Consider the following 20,171-nt stretch of genomic DNA (forward strand, 5'->3'; position numbering starts at 1 on the left):
TTAACCTGAACACCCTCTTCTGCCGCGCTACTGATGTCATTGATATAAAAGAGAAAGAATAAGTGGTCCCAATACTGAGCCTTGGGGCACTCCTGAGAGTACAGCTAATGAATCTGATACATAACTATTCAGTTTAATTATGGAACGAATGGTCCTGGCGAGGCTCGAATGGTTTCTGGAAAGAAATGATCGTTATCCGAACATGATGACTGGCTTTCGGCGGGGTCGTTCTTCAATTGACAGCGTCATTGACCTCGTTACGACAGTGGAACAAGAAAAACGTCAACGCCGACTCGTCGCCGCTGTTTTCTTAGATATCAAAGGGGCCTACGACAACATCCTTCATGAAGCCATTCTCGATGCCCTAGATGACTTGGGTATTGGCGGCCGGCTCTACCTGTGGATTGTGAGCTACCTCAGCGGCCGTGTCGTTTACATGTCCACGCCTGACGGAGACACTAACCGTCATCAGGTATGCCGTGGAGTTCCTCAGGGAGGAGTTCTCAGCCCAACATTATTTAATGTGGCACTGATTGGCCTGGTGAGCGAGCTTCCACCTCACATCCACATCAGTGCATATGCAGATGACATCTGCATCTGGGCTTCTGGTGCAACACGCCCACAACTACGTGCGAAATTACAACGGGCTGTGTCATCTACTTCACGATACATACGGCGTCAGGGTTTGCGCTTAGCTGCCGAAAAATGTGCTGTGGTTGCATTCACGCGCAAATCCGTCTGCCGCTACCCGATCTCCATTAACGGTGTCATAATACCTTATGTCTCCCACCACAGATTCTTGGGCATTATCATCGACCACGGTTTGTCATGGACGAGGCATGTTAATATGTTGAAGCAAAAACTCAATCTGTTTTGCCATGTTCTTCGCTTCGCAACAGGCATGAAATGGCGCCCCACGGAAGGCTCATTACTAAGACTTTATCAGTCTCTTTTCGTAGGCTACATTCGATACAGCCTTCCGATACTCTCAAACTTGAGCATTTCCTGCTTACGGACATTAGAGAGCGTCCAAGCGCAGGCACTAAAAATATGCCTCGGGTTGCCACGGCGTTCCTCCAACAAAGGCACAATTGAGGAAGCCCACGTATGCCCATTACCGATATACCTGTCCCACGAACCACTTCGTGTGTATTTACGCTTACTGACACGACACCATTGCCATCCATTGACGTCGGTTCTACATGAGCGACCGGACAGCAGTTTCACAAGTGCACTCCGCTGCTATCTACCCCACATAACATCAGGCTATGCCCTTCCATATCACCCCGTCAAACCACCATGGGTGATGGTTCAACCTTCCGTATGCGTACATGTCCCCGGCATACTAAAGAAATCATTGGTTCCCGTCAGTGGACTACAACAACTTGCTCTCGCGTACATCTGGTCAGAATACCAGACATATGTTCATGTTTACACAGACGGCTTCGCGTCACCTAAGGCATCGACAGCAGCTGTGGTGATACCAGCCCAACAGATGACTCGAGGTTTCATACTAGACCATAATTCAACATCAACCGCTGCAGAGCTTGTGGCTATTCGGGAAGCGATTCGCCACATCTGCGGGGAAAGACCTCAAGAGTGGTGCATTTTCACGGACTCAAAACCCGCGCTGCAAATTTTGGGATGCTTCCTGCGCCACAGCGCATATCAGGTTCTGGCCCTGCAGATCACCGAGCTACTTTCATACGCTCAAGAAAAACACCACCGCATAGTGTTCCAATGGATCCCGGGACACTGTGGGCTCAACGGTAATGAGATGGCCGATGCTGCAGCAAGGCGCGCCCTCAGCAATGGCCTGCGAACTGTAGTGCCATTCTCCAGACCGGACATCACATGCCTCCTGTCGGAATTAATGAGGAGTGCGACAAGAAGATACTGGGCCCAGCCAGACGCTCGTCACGTCCGCCTTAAAAACCTGGATCCCGATATGAAATTTCCTATTCTGCGTGGAATTCCACGCCCTCATACATGCCTGATACACAGACTGCGATTTGGCGTCGCCTTCACGCGCAAATATTTGCACATTATTGGACGGACAGACTCCCCGGACTGTTCAGTGTGTGGCGCTGTAGAGACTATAGAACATGTGCTCGTGGTGTGCCCTGAGTATGCGCGAGAAAGAGTGATATTGGCAGATACATTGAGACATTTACACAATGGACCACTGTCGGAGGACCTCTTGCTAGGCGCGTGGCCACAGAGTTGGCAGACGACAGAGACAATGCGTGCACTTTCACGTTTCCTAGGTGACACGGGCCTGGACTCACGCCTGTGATACCAGTTGTGTAATGTGTCATTCACCTCGTTCCTCCCATTATCATCACCCATTGTGACCCTTTTTCTTCCCCTCTTCCCCTTCCCTTACGTAGAGTAGCAGGCCAGATGCTCCATTATCCGGCCGACCTCTCTACATTTCCAATCATTAAAATACTTCTCCCCTATTCAGTTTAACTACCTGCGTACGGTTTGCTAAATATGCTTCAATCAATTTTATTATAAATTCATTTATTCCTGCATTACGTAATTTGAAGATTAATCGGACATGAGGTACTTTATCAAAAGCTTTCGCAATATCGACGCAAACCACATCAACCTGTTGTGTTATATCTACTGCACCTGCAAAGTCATGAATTGTTTCTATTAACTGTGTAACAATTGATAACCCGGTCCTAAAGCTATGTTGATAAGGATATAGTAAATTGTTCTGATCTAGAAACCTGAGTATGTGTTTTGCTATTATATGTTCGAAGACTTTGCAAGTAACTGAAGTAAGTGACACTGGACGGTAATTTGTTCCCTGTCTTCGATTACCTCCTTTAAATACAGGTATCACGAATGCGGTGTGCCAGTCTTGCGGCAGTGAGTTGTATAACGTTGTCGAAAGATGATAGTTAGTTAGTGTGACATCCATTCTGCGTATCGTCTGAGGAATACTGCAGGTATATTATCGGGTCCGCTCGATTTCTTCGTATCTAATTTGAGTAGTTGCTGAAATATTCATTGCTGGGTGATTTCAAGTGTTTCCATTGGAACAGTAGGGGGAATATGTAAGAATATGTAATATGGAACTCACCGTAGTTTCTGGGATGTTAAATACAGACTGGAAAAAAATGTTAAGATTGTTTGCTATTTCATCCTTTTCTCTTATAATGTCGCTTCCAACATGAATTTCATCAATCATTTCTTTCCTGTCGCTAAAATATTGCCAAAATTTGTGAGGTGAGGACCTAAGGAAATCACTGTGGTTTTTTTTCAAAGTCAATAGATAAAACGTGCTGCACCTTGCTTATCGTAGAAGTGGTTAAACGCTCGTATACGTACTAGTGTATATATATATATATCCTGTATGTATGTAGTTCTGCATGCATATATCTGTACTTGAAGCATTCCTAACTTGTTGATGTGATTTTATGTTTTGCGATATTTATATCTCTAAATACTATCTATGTATGTCTTTTCATAGCTTCTAGCATACGTTTAAGATTACGGGCCTCCGCTACTTTCTGGATACTGGGCTAAGAGATTCTTTGTACAAGTTCATGGCACGAATGGACAAATGAATGAAAGAATGCATGATGACAGAGCGAATAAAGCCTTTGCATGCTGCCGAGCCGCAGCGCGGTCCTCACGTGAAAGTCGCGTACATTGGCCTCGCCGATATAAATAAGACAAGAAAAAAAAAGAAGGCCAGAAAAGAGCCCGGTCTCACGTTGTGTCCTTTCACGTGGTGCAGATGCCAACTGCGAAGCGGATGGTCGTCACCGCCGGTTCTTCCTCAAGTCTGGCGCTTCGGGACACAGTCCTCGGCCAGCTGCTGTGCGCGTCGACAGCAGCAGCAGCAGCGACGAGGAGGAGGATGACGAAGAGGAAGAAGACGAAGACGAGTACGAGGATGAGTACGGTGAGCCGCTTGCAATTGTTTAGCAAAAAATGGATTTTTTTTGTTCCCCAGCCTGCATGAAATTTATAAGCGACTACTTAGCTACTCGAACACACTAATAAAGGCCTGAATCTAGGCTATCTCGCAGAGGCCAGTACAATCGAGAAAGTAACGACACAAACGATCATCGGTCAAAACGGCTAAAACAGGAATATGATACGAGAATGTTGGTTAAGCACTGCACGCGGAATGCGCAGGATGCACGTTCCGTTCCCCGCGGTGTCAAGTTATCCTTTCGTAAGCTTTCATTTCCCTATTCCTATCAGCTCTATATTTAATTTAAACAACACGGTTATATTTATCCTATGCTTTATTTCGCTTTATTGTCGGCGTTCTTTATATCCTGAACGAACCAGAAAAGCTCCTCAGATTGCTTTATTCTTCTCGATCAAAAATGTGGTAAGTGTAGCATGAAATAACACAATAACAGTACAGGGGTAACAGGAAGACGCGGACGAAGTGATGAAGTGTGGACGAACAAGGCAAAGACCTCGTCCCGCTAGTGAAAGTTGTGAACAAGGGGGGCTTGCCTTGTCGAAGAAGTAGCACCTTACAGTTGGGAACGTTTCTATCCCCTTGTCAAAAGGCTGGCTGAAGGCTTAACTTTTCCTTATTGGCCCACTCTTCATTACATGGCCATTAGTTACACATGACAATGAAGATGGAGTTGAACGCATTTGGAAAGTCACTGATACAAAATGTAAGAAGCTAATAAAATTAAACGTGCAAGCCGCATAACATACGCGTAAATGCATCGATAGAAATACAGAAGCTCGAGCAATGACTTGTTGGGCAATACATTTGTACGTGTATTTGAATAGGCCGCGTCGGAGTTGGGCCCGAGCTAAAGCTTCCTCTTAAGTCTTATATAAGTTATTTTCCATGTGTGAATCGGGCTCTAAATTTCGTACTTTTATACCTACAAATAAAAAAATGTAAAAAAAAAAGTGCGATCGTTGCACAACGCCTCCGTCGGCGTTGACGTCAGCGCTTCCGCAAGTGAAACACCTGCGTGTTCTTCGTTGGTGAGCCGTGTGCAACGTCTTCTGACAAGCCCCCTTTTTTATAGCTCAGCGCTAGCCACCATACCTAACCGAAATGCACAGAAGTATATTGGACGCGTGCCGTGCGTTCCATCGGGCCTCTTTCGAGTTGAACGTAGACGGTAAATGCACTTTCTCGTTAGAGCACGGCACGTTGAGCGTTTCGCTTGACAACTCAGTTTCGCCAGAGGGAACGAATAAGTTAGAAAGAAAGAAAGAAAGAAAGAAAGAAGGAAAGAAAGAAGGAAAGAAAGAAAGAAAGAAAGAAAGAAAGAAAGAAAGAAAGAAAGAAAGGAAGGGGTTCTATGAACGGTGAAGAAAACGTCTTGGTTCGAGACGTAACCATCTATTTTCAGGACCGAGACTTTCTTCGCCTCACTGCGCGTGGTCGGCGCACAGTAAAGAAAGCGTCTCGGATTTTTTCGCGGGTCCTTCGGGGCGAGAATTCGGAAAGTGCTAAAATCCGAACTCTCATTCGTCGAATTCTGAAGCGAGAGCTTAAAAAAGAAGAAGATGAAATAAAAGATAGAAATAAACAAGAAGAAAGAAAAGAAAGAAGAGAGAAAGAAATAAAGGCGGGCAGCGTGAGGGAAAAAGTAACGTAATTCAATTCGTTCGGCGCTTTTCTCTGACCTCAACCGACAGCTGGTCGTATTCCCAAAACAGGTCTTCCTTTCATTCGATCATTTCTTTTCGTTTCCGTTTTGTTTCCTCCTCTCGTCGACGGAAAGGATCCGATGCGGCCACAACGCGGTAGCTAATACATATATCCGCGGTTGGAGATTTGATCCCATACCTGGCGAAGCAAGCGCGTTGGAATATTGCACCTGACATTCGCGCATTTTTTTTTTCTTTTGCTTTCTCCATTGTGATTGCTCTCTCGTTCCTTTTTTTTTATTTCGAAGAATTTCCTGCACGATATCACAAAGAAAGCAGAGGAGCAAAATATATCTTTTTGCGCAACCACGCACCATGTAGGGCGTATAATATCTTCGAACATAACCGTACGTTGTGCAATGGGCAGCAGAATATAAAAATAGACATGCTGCAGAAGGGCGCGTTATCAGAAAAAACGAGAAAAAGAGACAATGAAACCAGAGAAAGCATAAGGGAAGTTAAGGTTTATTTGAAATTTATTGGTTTTAAGGGAAAGGGGCGAAACCAAAGTGTACGAAATCACAGCTTGCCACGGGTGGGAGCGAAAAACTACATCTGCCGAATTAGGCGGGCTGGGTTTTACCAATTCAATTTAATTTTGTTGTTTGTATTCCATGCGTAAGACATACAATGTTCTCAGAACTGATTGGACCCATAGCCAAAGGCTAGCTGCGGACACATTAGAGCTATAACAGTCAGGCAAGTACTGGTACTGAGTATATACAATATGGTTAGAGAGATCACCACGTGTCAGAAGCAAATATTCCGCACAAACACATGTTCCTACATACGCTTTAAAACAATAACCGCTAAAATATACAGGAAAAACAGCAAATATCAGCCGTTCACATTTTAGATATATTACGCTATACCGCGACGGCCATGCTCTCCCTCCCTTTCATGGGTATTTGCGCGTGTGTACAAGTTTGGCCGAGGCTAACACTCGCGAATGTTTGCTGTTGTTTTTGTTAGTGTTGCTTAACAGAAACGGCACGAACACAAGCAGGGGCATTGGCCAAATCTCACCGTGAAAGTATCTCAGCGTCACCGTCCCGTCCTGTCCTCCGAGGTAGCACGGATCTCGGAAGCCACAGCCTGATTATTTTGACGCCGACATCGCCACCTTGCCGCCGCATTTGTTCTGGCGTCCGTTTGAGAGAAAGATAAATAAAAGAGGGAGAGAGGGAGTGAGTGGGAAAGCAAAGGAGAGGCAGGGAGGTTGCCCAGGTCTCACCCGGTTTGCTACCCTACACTGGGGGAGAGAGAAGCAAGAAGGTAAATAGAATGGGGAGAGATCAGAAGCGATGAGCGAGATGAACAAGTTCGAAATCGTAAGCTACACTTGACATTAAATTGCTTCATGTAACTTATATGCGTTTGCCGAAGTCCCATTCGTGGTGGTCGTGGTAACAACTTTATTTCGTCAACATAAAGGATTTGGTTGACTTTAATGGGCTTCCAGGGTGCGTGAGGTGGCCGTCCGATCAGTTCCTCCAGTGCCACCTGTTATGGTCGTGAGGCCCTGTCTGTCGGCGACCTCCAAAGCCCAGCTGACGGCCTGCAGTTGAACCGCAGGGTCTGAACTGGACACCGCATCCTCCCACTCTTGCTCGTTAGAGAGTTGCCATTCTCTTTTCGGTTTTAGATTGTCGCAATTGAACAAAATGTGTTTTAAATCTGCCTTTGTGACCCCGCAGAGCTTACATTCGGGGGTGTAGGACCTATATATACTCCAAGGCCTACCCTATTCGTGGGAAGACGTTCACTAACCACGCGCCAATATTATGTTTATGCGCTAAATTATTTAAAAAGGTAAAACAGAGAAACGCCGATCAGAAAATGAAAAGGAATAAAAGAACTTCAAGACGTTTCGGCTTCCGTATGGAAGCCTTGTTCACAAAACAGTTGCTCCACGGAGCGAGGTTATTACCTACAATAGGGAGCCGTGGGAGATCCTCCTCACCCGGCCGGCGCTGGGGGCCTGAAGGGGCCTCTTGGACCAGGCGGAGAGAGTAGCCAGGATCACTCCATGGTGTCCTGGAGTAGGGACCCACCCAACCGCTTCCCTCTCACCCTACCCTTTTCCTAATTCCCCTCTTCCCTCTGAATAATTATTAACTTTTCCTTCTCCTCCTCCTCCTATGTCCGTTTTAGTACTTGACCGAGGCACCTAGCTTGCGCAGGTGGATGATTGTCACCATTCCTGTTTAGCGTTTTTTTTTTTTCGTAGTCTGGATGAGAAGGGATTCCAGATACTAACGGGAACACCAGTTTCTTTTTTTTTCGTGATTGCGCTTGCCTTGTACCAATCAACCTCACGATTACAAGTAAGCACGTGTTCCTCAAGTCGTCGGTGACAACGTTCCTCTTACTGACGTCTTTTGTATGTTCTTTCAGTCGTCTTTCAAAACTTCCGTTCTCGCCGGCACAAACATTGTTACAGTCTGCGCAGGGAATTCTATAAGCGGCGCGTGAAAACTTTTCTTTCGTGAGCCGGTATTTTCACGTGCACCAGTTAGTGCTTCAGCCGACGGGCGGGAACTCGCACCATGTGTACGTCGAATATCAGCAGAACCTGTGCCAACGCCTCACTGACCCCTGGCACATTGGGGACGGCTGGGCCCATTCTGATCGCGTAGGATCGCGTTTCTCACGCTGTGTTTCACCGGCTACACCTTGAAGGTCAGTTCGGATTATGCACGGCTGTGGCGGTAATGAGGAGCCAGCAAATCAGCTTGCGTGGAAGCCCCAGATCGAGCGGATGTAGGACCGGTGCTGTTATTGACGCGCAGGCGCGTCGATGATGATTCATAACAATAGCCGGGAAACGGACCTGTAACACTTTCGGAAGAAGGCTGTGAGTGCTAGCTTACACACAGCTACGCTGTTTTTGATGCGGCAGTTGCTCGGAAAGGCATACAACTGCGAAAGTATTACATTTTTCGTGTGTGTTAACTGCGAAACACTGGATGTATGTTCCGTCGCAGATGGTTGTAGGGCCTGCGGACGCTTGGGTCACGGATACACCAAGAGCTATTGCCCACTTTGGCAGTCGTCTGCGACGATTTCATCGCAATCTCATTGCATTGAAACCATAGAAACTGAACTTGAATAACAGGAGCTGCGCCCAGTTAATAACAGCTGCAAGTGACGTCATAGCAGTGCGGCACCACAGAGGGTGAGGTTGCGCGTGATTTGTCCCTCGTGACGTCAGCGCGCCGTCCTCCATCCTGGTGCTGCCCTCTCCCTAAGACAGACGAAAAAAGAAAAAAAAAGCCGGGCAAGGCAGGCAAACGAGAGTATCGCTTTAATATTACAGCTTGGGCAAAGGTTACGCTTTCTGCTATCAAAGCCTAAAGTTAGGTGAGTTGCTTAATCACATAGCCAGGAGAGGTGGCCACAAGTGCAGTTAACAAGAAAAACAACACTAACACGTGTTCGTTTTGTGTTTTGTGTTGATTTTGTTTCCCGGCGCCATGCCTCACATGTTTAAGATATGTGTCCCCCCTCCGTTTCCCCAACGCAGCCTTGCTTGCACTTACACTCTTCCTTTCTACTCTTACTGCTACCGCACTTTAAAGCCCGTTACTGTGTGGTCTGTATCCGTCCACCCTTGACGCTACGCTGTTGCCATACGGCGAGGAAAAAAAAAAAAAAAGCAACGAAACGTTGCTCACCACCACTGCAGGTTAATAAACCCGTGTCTCTGCGGCAATGCACATCTGGTATCACAGGTCGACATTACATACCGAAAAAAAAAAAAAAAGATACGGCGCCATTACTGCTCACCGTAAGCGACGCACGGCTAAGACAGCGCGGAACCTCGGCAAGTCCTCCGAGATTAGTCGTCGCCCACGCCTTCTGGGGCTTACGCCACCGCCACCGGCCATCAGAAGCACGCATCGTTTGCTTAGGTGGTACCTAATTGCTGCTAATACGAAAATTATACAGCTACAAATCCCGCACTTTTGACAGAATTGCTTCAGTAGTATATATGTATATTAGTCATATATAACCAATTTAGTCACCGTAAAGTTCCATTGAAATACGCCTCTGAAGGCTTACAGACATGCTATTTTCGTCTTCTACTTTTTGCTTTAAACGAAGGTCCAGGACCCCTAAACAGAAAAGTAACATAGACAAAAAATAGCAATACTCGTTTGTTTTCGGATAATGTCTGTTGCGGCAATTTGCGCAATGGGTATATCTTATCTATAACGAATGTTTCCATTAGGTTTTTGCAAGAGGGCTGAAAAAAAGAATTGAGAAAGAAAGAAGCCAATCAGAAGAAAAAGAAGGTACGGAAGAAGCAAAAAATGAATGAAGCAAGGAAAGACAGAATGACCAAATAAATGAATAAGGAATATAAAGTAAGTGAGAGAAATAAAGAAAGAACAAAGGAAGAATATCGAAAGATAGGAAGAATAAAGGGAATAAAGACAGAGAGATGGAATGAATAAATCAGTAAGTGGATCAAGGAAGAGAATAGCAAACGGAACTTGAATAAAAGCAAATAAGAAAACATCGAAGAAGAGAGGAATCAACGTGAAAAAAGGACAGAAGGAATAAAGAAAAAGAAAGCAACCAAAGAGAGGCTGAAGGAAAAGCGAAATGAATAAAATAACAAAGAAAGAAAGACAACCCTCTTTGGCGAGCAGAAGGAAACTTTTTCCGCGTCGACAAGCGGAATGAAGGATTGGCTCTGACTGGCAGAAGGCAATTTCCCTGTACTTTTCGTCTGTCCGCATTCTTTTCAACTTCGTTCGCCGTACAACCGCTTCAGAGGATTCTGAAAAGATTCGGGCGAGTGGATTCGGCTTACCGGGGGTGTTGTAATGCATTCGATGCCCCGCACACTGGTGTTGCACTTGGAATAGTGCGCGTCGCCATTTTTGTTACACCGTTCCAACATTTCTTCTTCTCTTCTTTTTTTTCTCCTACACTGCCTACTTGGATGCAGCCTTCCACCTGCGACCGTCAATGGAAACTTAATGCCGAGCTGCGTCCCCGACCCACAACTTGAATAAAACATAATGCGTTGATCCCATAGGGCGGGAAGTTTTGAAATTGTAAATGTAAGAGGGGCAAAAAAGTTGAAGATACCGACCTCACTGATTCCCTGGTCTCCTATTTCCGACAAGAACCTTATACTGGCAGAATAATTTCATTGTTAGGAATGTTGGCTGCATTGCATTGTAAGCTCGACGGTAGAAAATGTAAGACGGATGCAATAGGGGAAGCGCGATGTAAACTTGTGGAACCTCCCGTGAAGCATGGTTGGCATTCTTGACCGCGTTGGTATATATACCTTTGTTGTAATTTACCGAAGGGATGACGTGTATTTTTCAAGTTGTAGAGACTATGTCACAGTCTCATTGGACGTAAAAGAATAATGTTTAGGGAATGTAAAAATTATGAAGCACTCGTAAGGTGTTGTGTTCTATTACGTGCGGGCAGCTCTTGAGAAATTGATGTGTAGAGTACCTCGGCTACTTCGTCTCTCTATGTGTACAACGGCAACAAAAAAGAAATACAAATAACATAATGAACCTAATAAACAAAAAGATAAATAAATCAAATGCCTTGTCAGTTACTTCCGCTTGACCCTAAAGTTGGGTCTAGAAACTCTAGAGCTGGCGACATGACGCTGCACTTATGTCACGACCCAGTGTAAACACCCTTGTGCAGCAATGGCAATAGCTGAGCTGTGCTGATGTTGTTTATAAAAAATAAATGTGCGCATGTGGGGCAGCCGTAGCCATTGCAGGAGCAAAGTGAGCGAGTATATCGCGAGTCATGCTCATGATTCATGACGACACGGTGCACCCATGCCCTGGGTACCAAATTTGTAACGGGGACCGTAGACAGAAATATTGTGGTAAATTCTTAAGAGCACTATGACGCATCTTAGTTTTTCTTTTCTAGAGTTTAAATGATTTGAACCTTAACAACAACAAAAATGAGATGACCAGTTCAAATTGTCATTTCAGTACTCCTTTAAGGGTAGCGCGATCGGCAGAGGAGGTGGCAAAATATAACGCCACAGGCGTATAACACGATCACAAGGAATATTTTGTCTCTGAAAACGGGTATTAAAATAGCGGCAGCGCTAACTGCGTAGATACGGAAATTGAGGGAGAAGTGAATCATGCATGCATATAGGGATGCTGTGGGCGATACGATCGTGCAGTGAGTTTGAATTTCCTGGAAGCTTACCGAACCGCAGTTTGTTCTTGTTGTTTTTCTGTCCCTCGGCATGCTTTATCTCTTGTTAAGGTCTATGCGGCTGTCCTGGCAACGGGTGGTGTCTGAATTGTGCCTTCGGCTACGGCTCCCTCGTAGCAACGCGAACCAATCTCGAAGGCTATTCTCTTGTGCACCGAATGCGCCGGAAGCGATTGAGGAGGCGGAAACACGTCGTGGACATCACTAATAGTTTTTTTACAATATGCATTTTCTGCCCTGGGTTATGTTCCGGATACTGTTAAATCCGCCATATCGTGAGCTCCTGAGTGTACTACAGGGCTGCTGCGGCTTCTCTGACTTGCTCGAAAAAAAAAAAAACACACACACAGGGGTATTTCAGAACACGGCTGAATAGGTGACGTCCGTATTCACGCTGGAGCGTGAATACGGACGAAAGGCCGCTAGCGATTCGCTAACACTGCTTACCCAGCTTCGCTCTATTCGATGTACAGGTGGCTCGGATTCGCACGCATCTACGAAGCTTCTTTCGTCCGCACGGAATGCGAGGGCAGCACCGCTGCATTGTGACGTCACGCTCTGCAGTTTCTTTATAAAGAATAATCGCAATCACAGCATAGACTAGAAGGCTGCACAGAAACGCACAGAACTGCGCTGAAGAAGGAAAGAAAAAAATGCTTGCTCGTTTTATGAGCCGTCCATGCGTGTACGTGGGCGCGCTATGCTTTTGAATGGCTAAAAGAAGTCGCGATTACTCAATTTCACGGGTGCCCGCACTCGGCCTTGTTTCACACGTGGCGAAGGAGAGGGCGACGAGGCCTTTTCACGCTCAACTTAATTCTCTTGGCAGCTTCGCCCGACGCAAGTTTACTTAAAAACCAATTTGCGCCGCGTTCCGAACGGGATGTCCGTGCTCCGAAAAATAGTAAAAACAACAAAAGCAAGAACAAAGTAAGAAAAGGAGTCTTAAATGCACGTGAATACAAAGAGTGCCTCTTGCTCGCCGTGTTCGTTTCTTTACGCGGCAAGCACTTTAGGAGAATCTGGAGAAATGCGAAACGCGCAAATCTTTCTTGGAAAGAAACCTTTTGCCGACGCTCATGGGCAGAGGTCTCGTAATGACTGTTCACATCACAGTTATACGAGAGCACGACTGAATGATACTTTGTAGCTTATTTCCCGGCCACATGTGGTTTTGCTTGAGCTCTGATTATGCGTTGATTAATAATTGAAGAGGAAGCTCGAAAGGTGAAAGATTGCGTCTGCATAAATTCAAGCGCGAACAATTCCGATGCTACTGCGATGTGTTGTCCCATTTGCAGGTTCACCTGCAATTGCAACAGCTGCTTAACTCGGCCCCTTCGGAATACACTTGGGACTACTCTGCGTCGAACGTCTTTGTGATTGGAAGGAACAGCCTTTCTTATCAGCTATTTCCTGTTCGCGTTTCAACCTACGCTGATGGTGCTCCGAACCCGTGTATGCAGCAGTGAACCGCCACGTAACCCGCAGCGGTGGCGCAGCGGCCTCGGCCTTCTAATACGTAGCACGAGGTCTGATACACCTAAAATACTGATAGGGCGCATGCGTACTCCAGCTCGCACACACACACACACACACACACACACACACACACACACACACACACACACACACACACACACACACACAAACACACACACACACACACACACACACACACACACGCACACGCACACGCACACGCACACACACACACGCACGCACGCACGCACGCACGCACGCACACGCACGTACACACACACGCACACACACGCACACACGGGTGCACAAAGGAACGTGCAGAAACAGTATAACGCGCGCCAACGCAAACACGCACACGACAAACAAACGTGAACCACTCCTACACATAAACGCGCACCCGAACAAACGCACACGCACTAGACAAACACAAATACACACGCACAGCGCCCAACACCCTCGCTAGAGAAATACACATACACACCGCGCGAAGTCGAAAACGCTAGGCAATTAAGCGGGGTAAGTTCATCGAAACGCCGCACCAGGCAACAAACAAAGCAGACGACAGCTTTCTCTTACCGAGGAATCGCAGAGCAATTATTTCGCCGGCACAGGCTGGCGCCGAGCTCGCAAAGGAGTATGCAAACTACGCCGACTCCCAAACGAGTCCGCAGCTGCCGCCACCCGCCTTCGCTAATACAATTTCGGTCCCAGTTCGGCACAGTTGGCGTTGCCGTGACGTTTGTTCGCAGTGCCACCTCTGGGGCTTCGCGCGCTTCTCACCCATGGGTGAGAACGTTGAGACAGCCCATGAGGCGAATTTTGCTAAATAGATGTGTATGGAAATGCGAGGAACTGCTTATGGAAGTATACAACGTTGCTTCCTGGTTTCCGGGATACAGTCACCGCGTCAACTTCCACTTGTTGCCGGCGCCAGGTGTCTAAGTGAAACTATAAGGGGTGTGCTGGACAATGCTGCAGAATGAACCGACTACAAGCTTAGTCAGCAGAAGGACTTGTTGTTGGGCTATAGCTGGCGTGTGCTTACTGACAAAATGTAGCGTGAAAACACTATTACAAAAAAGAGACACAGATACGCCTGTGAGCGCCTGTGACGTGTATCTTATTTTCATTTGCGCCTTCGCGCTAGATTATGTCGGTATACAAGCTCAGCGTTCGCGGTTCGACGGAGCAAACAACAGAATTCCTTGCATTCTTGTCAGGTCCGTTATTAAATAACTTCTTGAGTCTTGAAGTTAAGAAAATACATCCAATGAGGACGTTGCAGAGTGTTCTAGAAAACATCCGAGTTTGAAGGGTTGAGCTTCCTATTTTGCATCATGACGAAAGCCCGCAAAGCAAGAAAAAGGAAACCAAGAAGAAAACGTATTGCAGAAATGTGCGAAAACGTTTTTCTTTTTTTGTTAAGATAGCCATCTATGAATTTTTTTGAAATTCGTGTACACACTAAATGGCTGTATTCTAAAGTTTATATAGCAGACAATGGCGAATGTTATATACAATAAAGCGAGCCTTTATGTCCGTACACCTCTCATTAACACTCTTCTCTCGACGAACATCACATATCGGAATAGTCCTGTGAAATTGATGGCGTCGAAATATGACAGCATGCATGCGCCAGATTTGGGATTAAAAAGCTGAAGATATTCGCCGACTATAATTCGCCTGTGCAAGTGCCTATCTGAATGAAAAAAAATATGTAGTCGTTTTCAGTTGCCTTTCTCGCATTTGTGAAGCCATATATTCTTCACATCGATCTCAGTTTGTAGATATAGAGAACTTTAAACTATCATTTATCATCAATAGACTATGGGGTTGCTCGAGGCTCAATCTTAGACTCTACAGTTTTCCTACTTTACAGGAATGATATTGTAAGTATCCCTGAAACGCCTGTCGTAAAATTAAACGCTGAGGACGCAGACATTACATTTATCATCACGCAACGCTTAACCTTTGAAGGCAATTGGCAATAGGCAGCTAAATAGCCTTTCGTGCGTCTGACTGCTAAACAACTATTTTTATACTTTAATAACACAAAGTACACAGTATTTGGTCCAATTAATAAGCCAGTTTCTTTTGCTAGTGTAATTACATTTAAATATTGTTGGTTGGAGAGAGTTTCAGAACACAAGTTTTCTCGCAGTTCTTTTTCTTCTTTTCATGAAAACAAGCGTTGGACGCATGACGTTAACATTCTGAAACGCAATATCGCACAATCACTTGGAATGTTCAACAGGTATTCTGCATTATTACTTCTGAAACTGACGCGTCAGCTATATCTTTCGGTGATTCACTCCCGGCTTCTTTACTGTTCGCCTGTGCGGGGCGCAACTCGTAACAAGTTGTGAGACCGGGCTAGTTGGTATTACATGATGACATAACCTGTTGACACGGAACACAAGAAGCAGCGACAAGGACAAGCGCTGTCCTTGCCGTATTTTCGTGTTTCGTGTCAATCTTGGCGCTGATTATATCATCATGCAACTCGGAAAACTGGTTTGCAAAATTTATATGTAATGAAAAAAAGGCGTATTTGTTTCTTACATGTTTTATCTATGTATGAATGCACTTTTTCATATTTTAAGCAAGCTTCTATATTATGCGGTACTATTTTTTATGAAGAAAAAATTCTGAATTCGCGTTCCTAGAGTGAAAAGCACCTCATGAGCACTTTTCTTTTCTACTCACAGCGCCAAAACTACATATTCTCTTAGAAGCCGAAATTTTGCGAAGATACAGGAAACAACAAATTACGGCACTCAGTCATTAAAATGGCCAGGTTCTTATTTCTTAAATATACACACCTGGTGAATTGGCACTATAGAACAAGCTTCATCTTTGCTTAAGTTTAGGATGCAATCAGAATTGTATTTTCTGTACTGTTTGTGATCTCCTGTTTCTGTGTGCTCATTATTTTGTATAAATGATGCAGTTGACAAGTCCACTGCACCATAGTATTGAAGTGTGTAGTTAATTCCTTGCATGTTAAAAATACGTTGTTTGAGTGCTGATAATATATGAAGTACTGCGTGTATAATTGGACATTTCCCTTGTTATCCCTGTATTTATTTTACTCTCTGGCTGTTCTCTGTGTTACCATGGTGCTAGGAGCCATGTCAATTATGCATGTTTCATTGCCTTTAGCTCGAGCTCCATGGCAGTCATGATATGTCATGTATTGTAATGTCAGAATCAAATGAATTACAAATTTAAACATATCCACTCTACTCTAATCTCACTCTAATCTCAGCATTCTATGTCTTGCTTACTTTTCTAATTTTGTAGATAAGGCAACATTGCAGATTTGCATTGTTGCTTATTACGCCTTGCTTGAATATTGATTTTTTGCGCCTATCTGTATTTAATATTTTTAGCTATTTGAGCCTCTTCTTTATTGTCATGTATAAATTTACATTTTTCTGCTTGTTGCGATTAGCTTTTATTGTTTAGTTTCCTGACATGGTCGCCTGATATTGAGAACCCCTTTTGCGTGTTCGCGTAGTTATGTTTTATTAAACGCAAATAAACTTCAACTTGAATAGCCAACTAAAAGGTTAGTCTGGTTAACCTTTCTGACTTTCGCTTTTTATTTACTGTCTCTACCTTCTTGTGTCTCCTCTGTTGGGATTTTATTGCACAGAGTACGATTAAGAAAGTGAGTCAGTGTGTGAACTAGTCAACGAGTGATGAGTGAATGAGTGAACTTGAAGCACTTTGAGTTGGTGTGAATTTATTTGCTTAACACGGCGCACACGAAAATTGAGACAATGAAGACCCACGAAAAAGGACAATACGAGCGTTGACAACTGATCGTTTATTCAGAAAAGACTAATTATGCGTGCACAAGCGAGGGCTCAACGCGTTCGCCACATCCAATTTCTGCATGTCAACCTTACAACCTTCCGCACATGTTCCATAACTGCTAATACTGTCCGACATCAGGGGAAATTGGAACAACTCATTGTTCATCTTTATTTCTGACCGCAGGGAGTGCATGTTTAAAAAAATAAGCAGAATGAAATGTACTTTGAGTTTTAACTAACGTGGTAGAATATTTATATATATTTATTTGGTTTACCAAGCAATTTACAACTGACGACACATAGCCTGCAGTAGTGGGTCTCATTGACTGGAGGGAGTTAAGTATCCCATGCATTCAATCAGAATTTTTATGCGTTGGCAGCACTTTGATGGGGATGAAATACAAAAATGCTCGTGTACCGAGATTTAGATGTACGTTACGGAACGCCAGGTTGTCACAATAATCTTGGAGTCTTCCGACTATGGCGGGCCTTGTAATCAGATCGTGGTTTTGGCACGCAAAACCCCAGCATTAGTTATTTAGTTTTTTTGTCACGCTTTTTAGGCATCAGAACAGCATAGCATGTAAGATATCTTTTCTATTATGCAGGGTTAAGGAAGCTTGGCGTGCGCGTATGCCCCCATTCTGCAATATAAAATAGGCTTCCTTAATCGTCGGCGACATTGCATAAGCAAAGCGCTGGTCGCATGAAGCTCCAGTTCATACTTACGATGAACGCAGTGAATAGGTTCAATGTAAGCCCAGGTGCCCCTTTTATAGATGATCGAGCGTTTTTTTTTTTCTGTTTCGTGTACCCTGTTGCGGCTGGAGCATCATATTCTAGGTTTTTCTTGCTCCATAATTTACCTCTACAAAAGTAACAGCACGTTGTCCATCCATGTCGTGCACAATGTACAATTTCACTCTTTTTTAATCATACGTGTCTAGAGTAACACACTTAGCAGCTAAACCTAGCTGGGATCTTTTTAAGGAGCCCCCTTCTCACTCTTACTTACTCTCTCTCTCTCTCTCTCTGCATTGCGCAGAGTACGATGACGAGGACCTGACATGCAACGTGTGCGAACGCTCCTTCTCCACGGCCCGTCGGCTGTCTCAGCATCAACAACGCAAGCGCCACTTTGGCTGCCCCGTGTGCGACGCCATCTTCCCGTCGCCGCTCGCCCTGGAAAACCACCGGGGCTCCATGGAACACTGGTCGGACGATGACGACGATGACGACGACCAGCAGGAGTCGCATTCGAGGTGAGCAATATGCGGGACGTTGACCTTGACGCCGAAGTGACCCGTTGCAGCCCTGGTGTCTCCATGTACGGAGACGCAGTGTGCTCGTGAGCGTTTCGACGCGCGAAGACAAGAAAAAAAAAAAAAAAGATTGGAGCTGGCGCTGAATGTAAACGTAACCCTCTGTTAACTAAAGGCAATGTCGCAAGTGACTTTAGCGTGGTGTGTAATGCAAACCGAAGGTAACATTGGTAAGAACGAGGTTCGATGAGTTGCTCTTTATTACAGCCGGAAATTCGAGTGCTTTCCTGAAAGACAAGGCCTTCAACTCTATAATACCCGGCAAATCTACCAGCCACAATTATTCCAGTCCTTTCATGATTTAGAGCAGGGATATTAAGACATGACAAAAAAAAAAAGCTTTTAGGCGCGCAACCATTGGAGGACGGTGAAAGAAGACACACGAGAGATACTATAGCGCTCGTTTGTCTTTTTTCGCCGTCCTCTCCTGGTTGTGCCCTTAAAAGTTTTGTGTCACGTTTTACCAACATGTCCAAACAGTCACATTATTGAGCCATTAAGAGGTCAATATTTGTAATCAATTTATTTTTGTAGTTATAAAGACTGGACTGGAATTACCCTAAATATTCGTGTTAGCCCTATTGCAAAAACCAGCGTCCTCCAGTGTGAAACCAGCGCGTTTTTTGGCACTGGGTCGTACTGGGTACGCTGGCGCTCGCTGGGACTCACTGGGACACCAGTGAGAATGCTTGATAAGAGCTGGGTCACACTGGAAGGGACGCTGGTTCCACTGCCATGACGCTGGGGCGCACTGGTTTGTGCTGTACAGGCGCTGGTTCTCGCTGCAGTTCGCTGGTTCGCACTGGAAACTGCGCTGGTTGTGTTTGTGGCGTGCTGGTTCCAGTACAGTGGAGGCCCAAAAGCATAATTAGATCAAAAGGCACCCCATCCGCATTATCTATGCTCAGCGGTAAAGTGCCGGGCTTCGGATCTGCAGGTCGGACGATCGAATCCTGGTCGGAGTAGTCTTATTTTTACGTTTTTTTTCTTTTTTTATTGCACTAACACGCTCTTTGTTGTTTTCTGTATTCAAAAAAATATATACGGCGTCCAGGCACCGCGTATAAACGCGCTAGAGCTGTTTTTCGCACGAGTAGCCAGCGCCTTCCAGTACGCCGCGCCTGCCCAGCGCCCCAACATCCAGTGCGCGGCACTGGGCCCATAATCCGGCGCTGCACTGGGTCCAGGTGGCACTCAGTGGCACTGGGTCCAGGTGGCACTCAGTGGCACTGGGTCCCAGTGGCACTGGGTTTTGCAATAGGCAGGGCCCGTCATGCTGACGCCCCTCTCCAAGTCCCGTGGAAAATGTTGGCCATACGTTATGATTATGGTGATGATGATTGCTAATTACACACACACACATATATATATATATATATATATATATGTGTGTGTGTGTGTGTGTGTGTGTGTGTGTGTGTGTGTGTGTGTGTGTGTGTGTGTGTGTGTGTGTGTGTCAGTCTAGCAGTTTGTATGTCGCCTTAGTATTTGCACTCCTCCTTCGGACTTATATATCTACCATGTACCGTTACCTATGCCTCTAATGGATCCGCTCCTATCAATTCCTTCTCTTCTTTTTTTTTACCAATACTCTAAACGTCTCTTGTTTAACTCGACTGCTGACCAGTGAATGCTTCCATAGGAATGATATCTCAGCACT

The 20,171-nt window shown here is 45.2% G+C and overlaps 1 protein-coding gene across 2 annotated transcripts in view; it reads left to right on the forward strand.

The window, feature by feature from the left end:
• The window catches only part of LOC126525667 (uncharacterized), an 83,895-nt gene that overhangs the window by 54,560 nt on the left and 9,164 nt on the right, over window positions 1-20,171 (forward strand). For both annotated transcript variants that reach the window (XM_050173581.3, XM_050173582.3), the window contains exons 2-3: window positions 3,755-3,922; window positions 18,235-18,451. In XM_050173581.3, the coding sequence (XP_050029538.1) occupies window positions 3,755-3,922; window positions 18,235-18,451 (385 nt within the window). The remainder of the gene's footprint in view (window positions 1-3,754; window positions 3,923-18,234; window positions 18,452-20,171) is intronic.

The sequence above is a fragment of the Dermacentor andersoni genome, chromosome 8 (genome assembly GCF_023375885.2).
Source record: "Dermacentor andersoni chromosome 8, qqDerAnde1_hic_scaffold, whole genome shotgun sequence".
NCBI lineage: Eukaryota > Metazoa > Arthropoda > Arachnida > Ixodida > Ixodidae > Dermacentor > Dermacentor andersoni.